Raw genomic sequence first — 16,379 nt, 5'->3', positions numbered from 1 at the left:
CAAGGAACACACTTGACAGTGCGTTTTTCCCCATGATTCCTGGGTTTCCATCATTCTGCGTTCGCAATTGTGTTTTCCCACAAGCGATGCAGCAGAATGCATTGTTATTTGTGAACATGCGTGCCATACCGAAACTATAAGAAAGCTGTTCCATTTTAAATTGCAGAGAAAAACGTCAACGCCGAATGCTAACTACGTGCAATTCCCGAACGGGCCATTGATTGTAACAGCCAGCGTGGCATTGCACGTTTTTGCCATGCAAGGCAAAAAGCGCATGATTCAAGCAAGTGTGTTTCCTGCCTTACAGAATTCCACCCTGTAGTCTTCTCTAGTTGCTTCCCCATCAATAGCTGAGGGGGGAGCCTCAGCATCTCCATATTTGAATTTCCTGCTGAGGCTTTCTATTGGTACATTGTTCTGGACCAGTGGGAATCTTTGACATGATTCAGCTCAACTCCAGTAGTACATTGTTATAAACCAATACGGTGTTTGATGGTAACTTAAAATAGTTTCCACTGGAGCTTACTTGAATTTTCCACAATGGTTTACATTGGTCAGAAACAATGAACCAATAGGAATTCACAGTAGGAAAGGAAATATGGCAATGCCGATAGTCCAGCCCAGTTAGCAGTAGTGGAGTGATGGAAGTAGAACATGGTGCAGTGTTCTGCAGGCATAACAACTACATGTGGCTGTCTGTTAAACAACAATAAAAATCATCTACAGTACATCACCTCATCTCCATTTTCATCTTGTGCGCCTTGCCATTCCAAGTGTCTGTGTCCTGTGTCTCCATGCTTTCCGTGCAAGCAGATGCTAATATCCACTCTACCTTTTTGCTCCAGCAGGTCATTAGAATATATAGTAACATGGTATTTGGTATCTAGGAAAAAGAGAACCACATTTAATCAAGCAGTATAAAGACATTTTTTTATATTTATACGACACACAATACTACATCTTAAAAGCAATTTTCAAAGCATAAAATAAAATATTAATGTAACTTTGATATATTTTGACATATTTATTATGCTGTGTTAAACATACGCAGTTTCCTCCAAAATCCACCTTATAATGTAGAATTACTTCAAATAACCTTTACACCTGATTAAAGAGACACTGAAGCGAAAAAATATATATGATATAATGAATTGGTTGTGTACTATGAATAATTACTAGAAGATTAGCAGCAAAGAAAATATTCTCATATTTTTATTTTCAGGTATATAGTGTTTTTCTAACATTGCATGATTCTCTAATATGTGCAGATTACACAACACTCAGCATTCAAAATGATTCTTTCAGAGCAGTCTGTGAACTAATGACCTCTCCTCTGCCAGAGGAAAAGTAAATAGTCCAGGAACAGTTGAGATAATAAAAGTCAGATAACAGCCCTCTCCACGACTTTGAAAGTCGTAGAGATAATGGCTTTTTTGTATAGAGATAACAACTGGAGTTTCTTAACTCTTCCTGTACTGGAAACAATTAGACTGATGTATCTGATCTTAATGTTTTATTTCTTAGCTGTACTACACATACAAATCATAATATCATAGTTTTTTTTTCGCTTCAGTGTCTCTTTAAAGGGACTCCGAGCTCACAATAAAAAAGAAAGTTGAACTCACCTGGGGCTTTCTCCAGCCCAGTGCTGGTCGGGAGGTCCCACGACGGCGTCCTGGCTCCTCTCCAACACCCCGATCCGGAATGGCTGACAGGCCGCAGCCCGGGCGACACTCTCCCGAGTGTCGGGCTGCTCCTTCCGCGTATGACACGGATGACGTCACACGCCGGCCGCCTCGCGTCATCACGGCGGCCGGCGTGAAAGTACTGCGCATGCGCGCTATCCGCGTCATACGCGGAAGGAGCAGCCCGACACTCGGGAGAGTGTCGCCCGGGCTGCGGCCTGTCAGCCATTCCGGATCGGGGTGTTGGAGAGGAGCCAGGACGCCGTCGTGGGACCTCCCGACCAGCACTGGGCTGGAGAAAGCCCCAGGTGAGTTCAACTTTCTTTTTTATTGTGAGCTCGGAGTCCCTTTAATGCCACTGGGTCTATATACCTATCAGTGTGTTCTGTGTGTTACAGTTACATGACCTCTTGTGCTGATAGAACATGTCTCAGGGACCCGGTACCTAAGAAGGAAAAAACTGAGGACGGCGGCGTGGGAGCGGTCCTTGCAGATGGGGCTGGAGGAAGCCCCAAGTATGTATAAAACTTTTACATCCTCTCAGCACTGGTCCACTTTAACCACCTTAGCGGTAATACCGAGTCAGGCTCAGAACAGAAAGCTGCAGAACAGGGTGGTAATCATGTGCCTGAATGAGTTTCATGCAGGAGCTGCTGCAGACCTCTCTGAGGCATGTTTTTCTTATTGTTTTTAGGGTCTAAAAGCTTGTGAAAAAATGTTATGGCTTTTAGACCTTAAATCTGGAAATAATCATAACGCCAGGGAGGTAAGGACATCTGTCGCGAAAATCTTAAAATATAAAATACATGTAAACATATACAAATAAGAAGTACGTTTCTTCCAGAGTAAAATGAGCCATAAATTACTTTTCTCCTATGTTGCTGTCACTTACAGTAAGTAAGTAGAAATCTGACATTACCAACATATTTTGGTCTAGCCCATCTTCAAATGGGCGGGTTCTCAGGGTTTTCTTTATTTTTAAAAGCCCTTAGTGAATGGCAGTTGCTCCGTGCAACTGTCAAAATAGTGTGCAGCGATCAGGGAAGCTGGCCAGCACCTTTGTATAAATCTTTTTCAGGGAATGTCTTTATAAAGAATAAAGGCCATGCTGAGAATCCCCTATGGAGGGATGGACTATCCCACAATCTGTCAGTAATGTCAGATTTCTAATACTTACTGTAAGTGACAGCAACATAGGAGAAAAGTAATTTATGGCTCATTTTACTCTGGAAGAAATTAACTTCTTATTTGTATGTGTTTTAAATTTTAAGATTTTCGCGACAGTTGCTCTTTAAGGGAAAATAACCAGTGGTGGGGAACTGGTTAATACTTCCTGGTTTAAATGTGCCCTTGTCTTTGTATTATTCAGAAAAAACCTTCATTAAGAGATGCGCATAGTTCAACTGAAATAATGTAAAGTAACTGATTCTAGCATGCCCTAAATAGTATATCAGAGCTTTGTGATGATTGTCTATGTGGGTCACATAAATTGTCGCTATAATTCTTATAAAATGCTGGTCGTGATCCAGCTGCAAGCCTCATGAGCCAGCATAATAATATTACGCCAGGGAATTGATTTCATTACACTATTGTTAATCTTTTTATTTCTTGAATTCTATTGAAATCTCTTTCCCTGGGGATGTATTGCAGCACGTATAGCCCCACTGCTGTGCTGGTGACCACCGTTTGTATAAAATGCTAAGTTAAAAGTTTGTGGATCTTTTGAATGTTTTTTTATATTTCTGCCATAAATATGACCTTAAATGACCTTTTCACCCAATTCATAAAATTAAAGGGAACCTGAAGTGAGAGGGGTATGGAGGCTGACATGTTTATTTCCTTTTAAATAATGCACATTGCCTGGCTGTCCTGCTGATCCTTATTACTTTAAGCCACAGACCCTGAACAAGCATGCAGATCAGATGTCTATGGCAAATCTGATAAGATTAGCTGCATAGTTGTTTCTGGTGTGTGAATGAGACCCAACTGACCAGAATGATCAGCAGGACACCAGGCAACTCGCATTGTTTAAAAGGAAATAAATATGGCAGCTTCCATCACACCTTGGGTTCTTTTTAAATAATGAGAACCCAATTGTACAAATGAGTCTAAAATAGTCTATGTTAAATTAATATACTGAATCATTCCATCTAATGCTGTGGGGAATTCAGCTTCTCTGGTTGTATCCTGGACCTGTGCCTGGAAGCCCTGAATAACCATTGTTGAACTTGCCTGTTCCTGGCAGAAATCGTCAAGGCTTATACTACCTTGCTGATTTCTGCTGCAGACTCTGATCACCGCTGGTCAGATACCACCTATTAAAGATAAGCTAAAGTGAGAGGAATATGGAATACGTGTAATTTTGTGCTGACTTTGCCGGTTAATAGCAAAGCTCTTATACGTGCTATCGTCACTAAAATTGCTGCATATGTGAAGTGCAATGATTGGGACAACTCCATTTTTTACAAAAAGACTTTGTAGTTTTTGAAAAAAAAGATTTTAAAAATCAAAGGAAAAATGTTTTTTAAACCTGGTAAAATTGCAATTATGAATGGATTACGTATAATCAATTGAATTTACAAATCGTAATTACGTGAAATTATGCAAAATTTTGAGTAAATGTCATTAGCCGATCATCACTAACCAAAACCTGCAAAGGGCAGCTGCAATATCAGCTTGGAAAAACAAAGAGAAATCAAGAGCCCAATATGGTGTAGTATTGTTAAGTTGGTTGTGGTTTAAAGCAAAAATCTTAGATATACTCACAAACATGGGTTACCCATAGGCAACCACTCAAGTGCAGGTGGAGAGTATTAAAACCTGACCCCACTCGGGTTTTTAAGATGTCGCTCTCTGTAGATAGGAAACGGGGTAGCACCCCTCCACCGAGGGTGGAATCAAGATTTCAGCAAGGCTTGGTGTACAGAGGCACCAGAGTAGAATAAAAATGTTTAAAAAAAACATCTAAAAGAGGGGGATGTTCAGGTGGACTTACCTCCCTCAAAAATATAAAACTCAATTGAGTCACAATATATCAATACAAATTTTTTTATTTAACTCCACTTAGTGCAACGCGTTTTGCAGGTGTGGTCCCACTTCATCAGGCAAACAGGAGTATAACTCAATGGGTCTAAATGCAGAAGTGAGCACTATTCATTACTAGTATAGCACTAAAGAAGAGTTTATACAGCAAATGAAAGAGGGCCCCTGGTGGGCTCCTTTGGCCACCGGGCTTCAGTGCAGTAATAAGCTCTGCACATTCTATTGCTATTCCACTACTCACCAGCCTTAGTTAACACATTGTATATCACAAAGTGTGCTGCCATGAAACAAACCTGGAGACCCTAGTTTACAACTATGAGATCTTGGCCATGCTCCTTATCCTTGGTACAGGGATAAACCTGTATTTCTATTTGGCTTTATTTATGAGATAAATGACTAATCAAAATAGGTCACTCTGGCACCCCTGAAGAGCCTGGATGTGCCAATGAAACGCAAGTGGAGCAATCTATGTCTAATGTCAATGCAGCACACAGTCACAGAGCAGTTTAGATGAGAGGTGAAGGGGTCACTGTAGACCATAGCCAGTGGGACGCCGTGTTGATGAGTTCTGGTTACCTAGAGGTGTCTACTAGTGATGGGCGAACACCTGGATGTTCGGGTTCGGGAAAGTTCGCCGAACATGGCCGAGATGTTCGGCATGTTCGGGCCGAACCCCGAACTTTCCGAACATCCAGCTTTTGGGGCCCTATGGGGTCGCAGGCATAAGGGGGGAGCATGCCCCGATCGCGGGGGGGGTCGGAAATTCCCCCCACCCCCTCCGCTAGCGCTCCCCCCTCTGCCCGCTTCCCCATAACAAAGTTTCAAGAAGTACCTGCTGTGTCCGGTGGTAGTGTGGGTGGCTGGCAGTGGGCGGCACTATGCAGTGACTGAATGAGGAGGAGGAGTCCGGAGAGTGACGCGTTGAGGGAGGCCGGGCAGCGGGCGGTTCACTGCTGAACCGCCCGCTGCCCGGCCTCCCTCAACGCGTCACTCTCCGGACTCCTCCTCCTCATTCAGTCACTGCATAGTGCCGCCCACTGCCAGCCACCCACACTACCACCGGACACAGCAGGTACTTCTTGAAACTTTGTTATGGGGAAGCGGGCAGAGGGGGGAGCGCTAGCAGAGGGGGTGGGGGGAATTTCCGACCCCCCCCGCGATCGGGGCATGCTCCCCCCTTATGCCTGCGACCCCATAGGGGGGCCGTATTCGGCCGAACAGGGCCCTGTTCGGCCGAACAGGGGCCCTGTTCGGCGGCCATTAGAAGTTCGGGGCGAACCCGAACTTAAAAGGCCGAACACCATCAGGTGTTCGGCCGAACGCGAACATCACCCGAACAGGGTGATGTTCTGCAGAACCCGAACAGTGGCGAACACTGTTCGCCCAACACTAGTGTCTACCTGTTAGATAAGCTGATAAAGGGAGATGTGCAGTCTGACACAGAATCCTTTATTCGACAAGTGTGACAGGCGCCGCACCCGGAATGGTTTGTGGACATATGGCAATGGTGTAATTGCAGACAGTAAAAATAAAACAACAATATGGTGCAAATTATACATATTGACAGTAATAATGTAATAAAGCAACATAGTGCAATCATAGGTACATAACAACAGTAGTAACATTATAACGACAGCAACACACAGTGCAGATGGCAACTGTATTGTGCAAAATGAACATGATGTGACAGTGTATAGTGCAGTGCGACTAGAGAGAGTCGGCCTATGGGCAAGAATTCATATGCTGGGGTCCCAAAGGAGCTAGGAGGGGACTAGTGAATGACATTGGGGAGATGGATTGAGTTGAGAAGGGCGACCACTTGGGGGAAGAATGTGTTTCTGTGCCTGTTGGTTTTGGTGGGGATGGACCAGGGGCGTACTTATAAATCCGCGGGCCCCCCTGCAAAAAAAAATGTGGGCTCCCTCCCTAGGGCCCGGTCAGGGACTTTTGTGGGGCAGGAGGGGTTGCAGCATAGGAGGAGAGCGTGGCCGCAGATCGGTGGGGAGGGGGGACATTCCCCCCCCGCTCCCTCACCTCGGGCTCTCCTCTCAGCGCTCCCCTCCTGCAATCATTGCTGGTGGCAGCAGCTGCGGCGGCAGCAGGCTGAGCATATACCTCCTTCTCGCCGGAGGTCTTCCGATCACTAAGTGCTTCATGTAACTTCCTGTGCAAACAGGAAGTTACATGTAGCTCTTAGAGATCGGAAGACCTCCAGCGAGAAGGAGGTAATGTGTTCAGCCTGCTGCCGCCGCAGCTGCTGCCACCAGCAATGATTGCAGGAGGGGAGCGCTGAGAGGAGAGCCCGAGGTGAGGGATCGGGGGGGGGGGGAATGTCCCCCCTCCCCACCGATCTGCGGCCACGCTCTCCTCTTATGCTGCAAACCCTCCTGCCCCACAAAAGTCCCTGAACGGGCCCTAGGGCCCCCCGCGGCGGCAGGGGTCGCATCCCCTATTGTTACTCCAGTGGGATGGACCCATAACGAGGGCCTGATTGTTGAGTTGATTGATTGATTGAGTTTGAAGAAGTGACTGCTAGGGTATGAGGTGTGATGTGTGATCCTGTTGGCCCTGAACCTCATTCTGAATTTATGGAGAAGGTCCAGGAGGGAAAGGGGTGACCCTATGATTTTCTCAGCGGTATTGATTACTCTCTGCAGTTTGTGCCTGTCCCTTGCGTTAGCGCATAGTACCAGACTATGATGGAGGAGCAGAGAACAGATTCAGTGGTCGCTGTATAGAAACTGGACAGTAGCTCCCTTGGCATTCCAAACTTCCACAGCTGCCTCGGGAAGAACAGTCTCTTCTGGGCTTTCTTTTGAGTTGTGGTGATATTTACATCCCATCTCAAGTTCACAGTGATGGTGGTGCTTAGGAACCGAGCGTTTGTACACTGGTGAGCTTGGTTCCATCAATGAGGGCCAGGCTGGGTGATGGTGCATTCCTTCTGAAGTCCACAATCAGTTCCACAGTTCTTGCTGAGTTTAGCATGAGTTTGTTATCCATGCACCACTTGTGGATCCGCACAATCTCACTGCAATATTCAAGCTCCCCATTTTTGCCGATGAGTCCTAGTATGGTGGTAAGGAGCATGCTGGTGGGGACGTGTGCTTCACACTCTGGTGGACCTGGTGGTGGTCATATGGCTCATACTGGTGGGTTTGCAGTGCCAGGCAGCAGAATAGATACTATGATGCCATTTTATACTATGTGCAGCCCACACTAAACCTTGCGTCACCTACAACAGCCAAGCCACTGCTCACCGCAGCCGACAACTCCACTTATGCTCGGGTGGCACCATATGGGGGCATGATAAAAAATGATTACCCTGGTGCATGCCTGTTACTTCTGGCCTCATGTCCGCCCTGGCAAAGCTACCCTGCACCACTACCAGCATGGCTCACATTATGCCATTTGCTACTAATTCAGTTGGCTGTACCTAACCCCCCCCCCCCCCCCCCAAAAAAAAAAATAAAAAAAATATTAAATTATTAATCTGGCGCATGCCTGTTACTTCTGGGCTCATGCCACCAAGGCACAGCTATCATCACCACCAACAGTACGGTCCACTGTATGTTATTTGGTCCTGTATACCAAAAAAATTAATAATAATAGTATTCCATTATTGTACGGGAAATCGCGATATTCAGCCATGCTTATGGCATTACTGTGATGCCACTGGAGCTGCTGGAGTTTGTACATTATACTGTATAATGGTGGCCTATGGAGAAGCTCACTGAACTGACAGGTGTGAGTGTATCTATCTACAAACACTCTCGAGAGCCTCTGTGACATTCTTGTCTTTCATGGATATCAAATCAATTCTGTTCATCAAAGCTCGGGGCTGCCACTCAGTGAAATCAGTTGATCTCCTGGTTTATGAAACTTTCATAGGCTTAGCAGTGACAGTTTTCCATTAAAAGTTTCTACCACACACATTGATTTGTATCGTCTGCCTAGGCTTTCCTTGCTTATTGTTTTGATGTAATATCCTCTCAGACACAAGCTGAGTGATTCTTAAAAAGATGTGCTTTTATTAATCAGTCCACTCGACTTCCACTCTCTTTCTCATCAAAAACTAAAGGTACTCTAAAAGGTGATTTTTTTTTTCTTTTGTATTTTGTTGTTAATAAAAACTGCACTGAACACAAGAGGGCTTGTTTCACAATTCTTCATTTAGTGCTCATCTTGTTTTCATAAATCACATCTAGGCAGGAGTTATCTAGTTGCGGCCAGTTTCAGACTACTAACCGGTGTTCTAGCTGTGCTGCAGTGCGATGACTGCATCGCCCCACAACGCTAAAAATATCCCTTCTGGCTGTAAGCAAAGCAGGAACTGAGACTCTCTAGCATTCACTTCCTGTGGCCGAAGTTAAAATTGAAGTGTATTGAAAAGATACACTGAACAATTTTAAAAAAGCTGTGTCGCCCTAGATTGCAGGTTGCAGCACGTCGCCACGCATGCTGGAACCCAAAGCTCTGTAAGTCAGACTGGAGACTTTCAACACAACGCATCACACCACACTAGGTATGCCCTATAGCAGCGGTGGCAAACCTATGGCACGCGTGCCCAATCTGCTGGCACACCACCGCTGCTTATGAACTGGCCGCAGCGTCTACTAGACGCCGCCGCACCAGTTCATAGACCGCAGCCCCGCAGTCTCCTGGGATGCAGACCAGGGCTACAGCAAGATGGCTGCCGAAGCCCTGTACTGGAGACTATTTGTGTGAAATGTGGCCCACTGCGTTTATTTTCTGGTGAAATGCTGCCCACTGCATTTGTTTTCTGGTGAAATGTGGCCCACTGCGTTTGTTTTCTGGTGAAATGCTGCCCGCTGCGTTTGTTTTCTGGTGAAATGCTACCCTCTGCGTTTGTTTTCGGGTGAAATGTGGCCCATTGCGTTTGTTTTCTGGTGAAATGTGGCCCACTGTTTGTTTTCAGGTGAAATGCTGCCCTCTGCGTTTGTTTTCTGGTGAAATGTGGCTCACTGCGTTTGTTTTTTGGGTGAAATGTGGCCCACTGAGTTTATTTTCTGGTGAAATGTTGCCCACTGCGTTTGTTTTCTGGTGAAATGTGGCCCACTGCGTTTGTTTTCTGGTGAAATGCTGCCCGCTGCGTTTGTTTTCTAGTGAAATGTGGCCCACTGCGTTTGTTTTCTGGTGAAATGTGGCCCACATTGCATGATTTTCTGCTGAAATGTTACCAACATTGCATTATTTTCTGCTGAAATGTTGCACACATTGCGTTTATTTTCTGGTGTCTGGGGTAACTGTTGCTGCATTTGTTATTAAGGGCTCATTCACACTACAGAACGTATGCACGAATGCGATTTCATGCATGCGCTGCCAACGCACAGTGATCGCACGGAATGCACGTTGCGGTGCGCTAAAGCGTGGACGTTGGCAGCTGTACCCATCAGGGAAACGTATGTGTTGTGCGTTAAAATGTTCCCAGATGCGTTACAACGTAACACATGGGAACGCACACCTGTAGTGTGAATGGTAACATGGAAGTCTATTGACTTTCATGTTACCATATGAATCTTACATTATGTGCGTTGCATCAAAACTGACAGCGCAGCACATAGTGTGAATGAGCCCTTAATGGTCATAGTTGGCTATATTTGCCCCCCTCCCCATTGGCACTCGGAGATAAATAAGTCGATGTTAGGTCGCAGTTTGGGCACTCGGCCTCTGAAAGGTTAGCCATCACTGCCCTATAGACTTACATTGGTTTAGCTTTACCCAGTGGCAAGACAGGTTAATGCAACGTGACAGTGTGAAATGGGACTCAAGGAAACCTTAAGGGGATTGTGACATGCTGGCATAGATTTGTGTATGTACAGTGCATAGCACACAAATGCATATGCTGTGATCTCCTTTTTTCTCTTCCTGAAAGAGTTAATATTCAGCTATGCAATTGACAATTTGTTTCCAGTCGGGACCCATTAGGACTACTGACTAGGAATTACAGCCATACAATACTTTGCTCTAGCAAGCCCAGTTCTCTGCCAGGAGAGATAAAAAAAGATCAGTAGTTCATATATATTTGAGCACTCTGAGACACTGAGATAGACTGTTACATACAGCTGAGACAAAACAATAAATCTGCTTTTTTAAGTTTTAAAGGGAATCTGAAGCGAGTAAAAATTTTACAAAAGTTTTACATTTTTAAAAATAAACACATGGAGGGCGGAGAATTCCACGCTGGATTGCTATTGGTTTGTTTTCAATTCTGCTTTTGTTGCTTTTGTTGATTGGTTAGTTCTAGTATTTAAACCTGGTCATCGCCCGTGATAGCATTAGCTTTGGCTTGTTACTGGGTAGCGCTCACTGTCATATTGGATTCCTGTTGCCGACTATTTCCTTGTATCTTGACCACGCTTAACCCCTGCTTGATTCCTGATGCTGACTACTGCCTTGTATCCTGACCACGCTTAATCTCTGCTGGATTCCCGTTGCCAACCTTGCCTTGCACCTTGACTACACTTTGCCTTGCTGCCTGGATTGACCTTTGCTTGGACACGGATTTGCATGAACTCTGCCTGGACTGACTTCGGCTTGCCTGGACTACGCTATCTCTGCAAAGTTCCTATCTAGACTACCTCACTGTCACCAGAAACTCCTGGCACTTCTGCCACTTGATTCACTCCCCTGGATAGCCTAATCCACTAGGCTTCAGGTGACTATCTTGTATATGTGCGTATATATATATATATATATATATATATATATATATATATATATATATATATATATATGTATATATATATCCACTGTGCCCATATTGCATTGCCAGAATTGTCAGATTCTGCCTACTGGATTAGCTACCTGTCAGACTGTATGCTACATCTACCTGCAGGGTGTATTGGAGTATTGTGTTAGGCAGGAGCTTGCGCCGGTTTTACGGGCTGGACTCTGGGTCACTCATATGGGCAAGACACAACAGGGGGTTGCTGAGCTGGGCTTCAACACCAGATATGACACCTGGTCCGCCGGTGCACGATCCCTCCGTGGGTCACCACTCCACCTTATTACGATACAAGCAGAAATGAAGGAGGCACTCAAATGGCGTTATAAACTTGCGTTTATCAATTCAGTAGCCGACACGACATGTTTCGGGGTTTCCCCCCGTACACTTGAGGAAGGGGGAAACCCCGAAACATGTCGTGTCGGCTACTGAATTGATAAACGCAAGTTTATAACGCCATTTGAGTGCCTCCTTCATTTCTGCTCACTCATATGGGCATACAGTCTGAACTGTGGTTATTGACCAGACAAGCCTGACAGCGCGTTTTTTTCACAGCAGCTAATGCAATTGATAGAAAACGACTGACAAAATGTGCAGAATCATGATACAGAATGTCAGTTTTATTCTGTGTGCAAAAAAAGTGTGAACTAGCTTGATTAACAGTTCTTGGTTTTTCTGTGCAGAAAATGCACATGCGTGTTTTCATTTAAGTATCCCTTTAAGAAAAATAAGGTTTATTTGGAAAGCTTTTCTCTTAAATTTCTCACCTTAACCATTTTTCACCTCAACTATAAGAAGAGCTAATTCATGAGATAAACAGATAAGGGGCCCTCTGCAATACCCTACTATACTTAAAGGGGCACTACAGCGAAAAACTGTAAAATGTAAAATATGTGCCAACATATACAAATAAAAAGTACATTTTTCCCCAGAGTAAAATTAGCCATAAATTACTTTTCTCCTATGTTGCTGTCACTTACAGTAGGTTGTAGAAATCTGACAGAAGTGACAGGTTTTGGATTAGTCCATCTCTTTATAGGGCATAGGGATATATTTATTTTCAAAAGCACTTAGTGAATGGCAGTTGCTCCATCCAACTGCACAAAAAACTGTGTAGGGAGCAGGGAAGCTAGCCAGCATCATTGTTTAAATCCTTTTTAGGAAATATCTTTATAAAGAATAAAAGCCTTGCAGAGAATCCCCTATGAAGAGATGGACTAGTCCAAAACCTGTCATTTCTGTCAGATTTCTACTGCCTACTGTAAGTGACAGGGACATAGGAGAATATTAATTTATGGCTCATTTTACTCTGGAAAAAACGTACTTCTTATTTATATATGTTTGCAGATATTTTAAATTTTACAGTTTTCCGCTGTAGTGCCCCTTTAAAGAAAACCTGTAACTTGAAAAAGTTCACCTGGGGGGTTCTCACCTCGGGTGGGGGAAGCCTCCGGATCCTATTGAGGCTTCCCCCGTCCTCCTGTGTCTCACGGTGGCGGCGAAAAAGCTCCTGGAATGGTGGGGATGTAAATATTTACCTTCCCGGCTCCAGCGCAGGCGCAGTATCGGCTCTCCGCTCGGAGATAGGAAATAGCTGATCCCCTTTGGGCCGCTATATTGCACAGTTGCAAGTCTCCTGTGCCTGCATAGTAGAACGGACACGACGGAGATCTCCGTGCTGAGAGCCGCAACAATGCCCCTGCTTGCTGGAGCCAGGGAAGGTAAATAAATGTAGCTTGTTGAGCCTGGATTGCCAGAGACTTCGATGGAGCCATCGCTGGATTGCCTGCAGCTACACGGGAGGGGAGAGCCTCATTGGGACTCTGAGGCTTCCCCCTCCCGAGGTAACTGCCCCCCAGGGGAACTTTTTTTTATTACAGAGTCTCTAACACCCCGCCAGGGGGGGGGGGGGGGAACTCAAATTAACCTCCTTAGCGGTAACCCCGTGTGTGACACGGGGTAAGCCGCCAGAGGGTGCCGCTCAGGCCCTGCTGGGCCGATTTTCATAATTTTTTTTTTGCTGGACGCAGCTAGCACTTTGTTAGCTGCGCCAGCACCCCGATCGCCGCCGCCGCGCGCCCGATCGCCGCTATCCGGTGCGGCGCGCGGCCCCCCCCCCAGACCCCTGCGCTGCCTGGCCAATCAGTGCCAGGCAGCGACAAGGGGTGGATCGGGTCTCCCAATGACGTCCCGACGTCGCTGACGTCGGTGACGTCATCCCGCCCCGTCGCCATGGCGACGGGGGAAGCCCTCCAGGAAATCCCGTTCTTTGAACGGGATTTCCTGATCGCCTATCGCCGGAGGCGATCGGCGGGGCTGGGGGGATGCCGCTGAGCAGCGGCTATCAAAAAAAAAAAAAAAAAAAAAACTGCTGCGCTGCCCCCCTCACTTTAACCCCCGCCAAGGGGGTTAAAGTGAGATTATACTCCCAAAACTAATATTTCAGTAACTACTCTTAGTTACATAAAAATAGTCAAAGCGTGGATCAAAATGACAAAGCGTGAATCTCAATGTAATTGTTTGGTTATTTTTTTTACCGCCTTAATTGGATAAACCTTTGAAAAGTAATTAGTTTCAATCATTTCAGCTAAGCATAAGTCTAAATTCACTCAAAATCAGTGTTTACTGTGTGGGTAACTGATCGATCCTCCATAGATTGGAAGATAAAGAGTGTCATAATCGTATGCCTAAGAGATGCTCAGACACATTTTGCCACATTCGAATATTCCTCCATCTGTTACTGCTAGCGAATGACCATCATTAGTAAACCGATAGCTAAATAAATGTCCAGACAGACACATATTAAAGCTGGTCTCAATTTATCATGAACTTCCTGTGCATCTTTAAATGTAATTGGTACTCCAGACTGGTAAAGCACATCTTACAGGAACATCTTACAGGAACTCTTATCTCCTCTCCTCATTACTTGCAGTCCTGCATCCAACCGTGAGTCTAGAATTAAATAGATATTAGCTTATTCTCAAAACATACCAGAAAGGGAGGCTTTTAGAGGCCATTCTACTGGGACTTCAATCCATCTGTCTCCACTTAATGAAAGAGGAAGTGTTTTATTTATTGACTGGTTAAACGTATCCAAGGTTCTTGTATTCTGCATTTTTAAATGATACAAGTACATCCGTCCCAGATCCTCTTGCCAGTGCTGCAGACCAAGCCTCACTTTGAATAATTCTCCTAAATCATACGAAAGGTTTGCCTGAAAAGATAAACATGTAATTCAGAAAACTGTATATTCCTCAGGACACTAATAGGCATTTGTCATTAGGGTATAACACTTGTTTTTAGTATCAAAAGGAAGATGCTGAATAACATGGGTATTCGGGACGGGGTGATTTGGGAAGTTGTTTTTTTTATATTTTTATATGCACAACAAAACAAATTTATTGTCAACCACTTCCATATTTTATCACATATAATTCATTTTAGCAGGGGAGAGTTTGTTCACAGAGTGAAATGTTTTGTAAGGGTTATTTGATTACAAGAACTGTTATTTTGTCATTTTGTTATGAATTTTCTAAAGAACGTATCTCTGAATATATCTCACAACTAGCAAGAACTCAATAAGCCCTATCTAATGTTAGTGTAATTTACGAAAGCAGGTAATGGCATGTGCCTTCACAGATTCAGTATGGCATCTGCTCCTCAGACACATATTAGACATGCATACCAGCCTCCAGTCACATCTGTGGGGGATGCAGCTTATTAAGCATACTCTCTTCATGCAGCACTTTCATGTGTTCCTCTTCCTGATGAGATGCCAGTTAAGAATGGCCACCTTAAAGTGTACCTATAAGCATAGACATAAGAGTGGCCACCTCGAAGTGGACCTGAACTTTTGCACAGGGCAAAAGGAAAACAGAGAAATGCACCCTGTATGAATGTAGAGAGTTTAGCATGTCTAATTCCCCCCCTCATCTGTGACTAATCACTAGTGTAATCTGATCTCTCAGCTGTGTCAGCTAGTTGCCTTGGCAGAGCAATTTTTACCTTTTTATTGCAAGGGTAAAAATAAACGTACTAAGGTGCGGTCACCCCTCTTGCTGACCTGTCCCGAGCCATGAAAGAACAGTGCTAAATTTGGTGTTACTAGTTTTTCAACATACTAATCTACGGGCGGACTTTGGGTTTAATTGAACCCTGTTGCTTCAATTAGAAAGTTATCTTTTATCTTTTAAACTCCACTACTGGGAACTGAAGTGACTCTGCCCCCAACAAGTCTTACCCTTCTAATCCCTTCCGTTCATCTCCAGACTTTGCTGAAACTTATGGAAAACCTTATGTCAGACAGTTTGCATGAAGTTATGTCACAAAGACTGTGGTAAGGAAGAGTCTATAATTACTGGAAGTCAGTGGAATATTCCATGACTGTGGTAAGGTATTGTCTATAACTGCTGCCAGTCAGTGGAAAATCCCATGCTTTGAGTTAATCATGAAACAAGATGGGGTCTTCTGGGAGATCTGTACACCACAATACATAGAGTTTGCAAATTCAGCTTAACTCAGTTTTTAGAAATTTGAAATATGATCATGAAATTATGGGAAACATCTTAAGCCCTTTTCATACTTACCCTGACACGTCACGGTACTCTCCCCCGGCGCAGCTCAACGCAGTGGTCATTAAAGTCAATGAGCCATGCCACACTTCTTGCGATGTGATGGAATTGCTTCACCAGACGCAGAGTCTGCAGTGCGTCATTGCTTGCTGTGCGTGGTAATACTGCAGTCCACGACCATGGTAAAGTGAGCATTTGAATTATTTTTCATGGTAGTTGTGCGGTGGTCTTGCGCTGATGGGGATTTCCAGCTGACATATTTCCTGTCCGGCAGTGTGCATGTGACTAAGGGTAAGACTTGCTGGGAGTGGAGTCACTCGAGTTACCTTGTCC

The 16,379-nt window shown here is 44.7% G+C and overlaps 1 protein-coding gene across 4 annotated transcripts in view; it reads right to left on the bottom strand.

Annotated features, from left to right (window-relative positions):
- Window positions 1-16,379, bottom strand: part of RP1 (RP1 axonemal microtubule associated) — a 542,476-nt gene that overhangs the window by 36,695 nt on the left and 489,402 nt on the right. For all 4 annotated transcript variants that reach the window (XM_068237387.1, XM_068237386.1, XM_068237388.1 and 1 more), the window contains 2 exons: window positions 14,467-14,689; window positions 735-883 (listed from right to left, as the gene is read on the bottom strand). In XM_068237387.1, the coding sequence (XP_068093488.1) occupies window positions 735-883; window positions 14,467-14,689 (372 nt within the window). The remainder of the gene's footprint in view (window positions 1-734; window positions 884-14,466; window positions 14,690-16,379) is intronic.

The sequence above is a fragment of the Hyperolius riggenbachi genome, chromosome 5, assembly GCF_040937935.1.
Source record: "Hyperolius riggenbachi isolate aHypRig1 chromosome 5, aHypRig1.pri, whole genome shotgun sequence".
Lineage (NCBI taxonomy): Eukaryota > Metazoa > Chordata > Amphibia > Anura > Hyperoliidae > Hyperolius > Hyperolius riggenbachi.
Note: the sequence above shows the minus strand (reverse complement) of the source record. Positions and strands in the feature narration are given on the sequence as shown.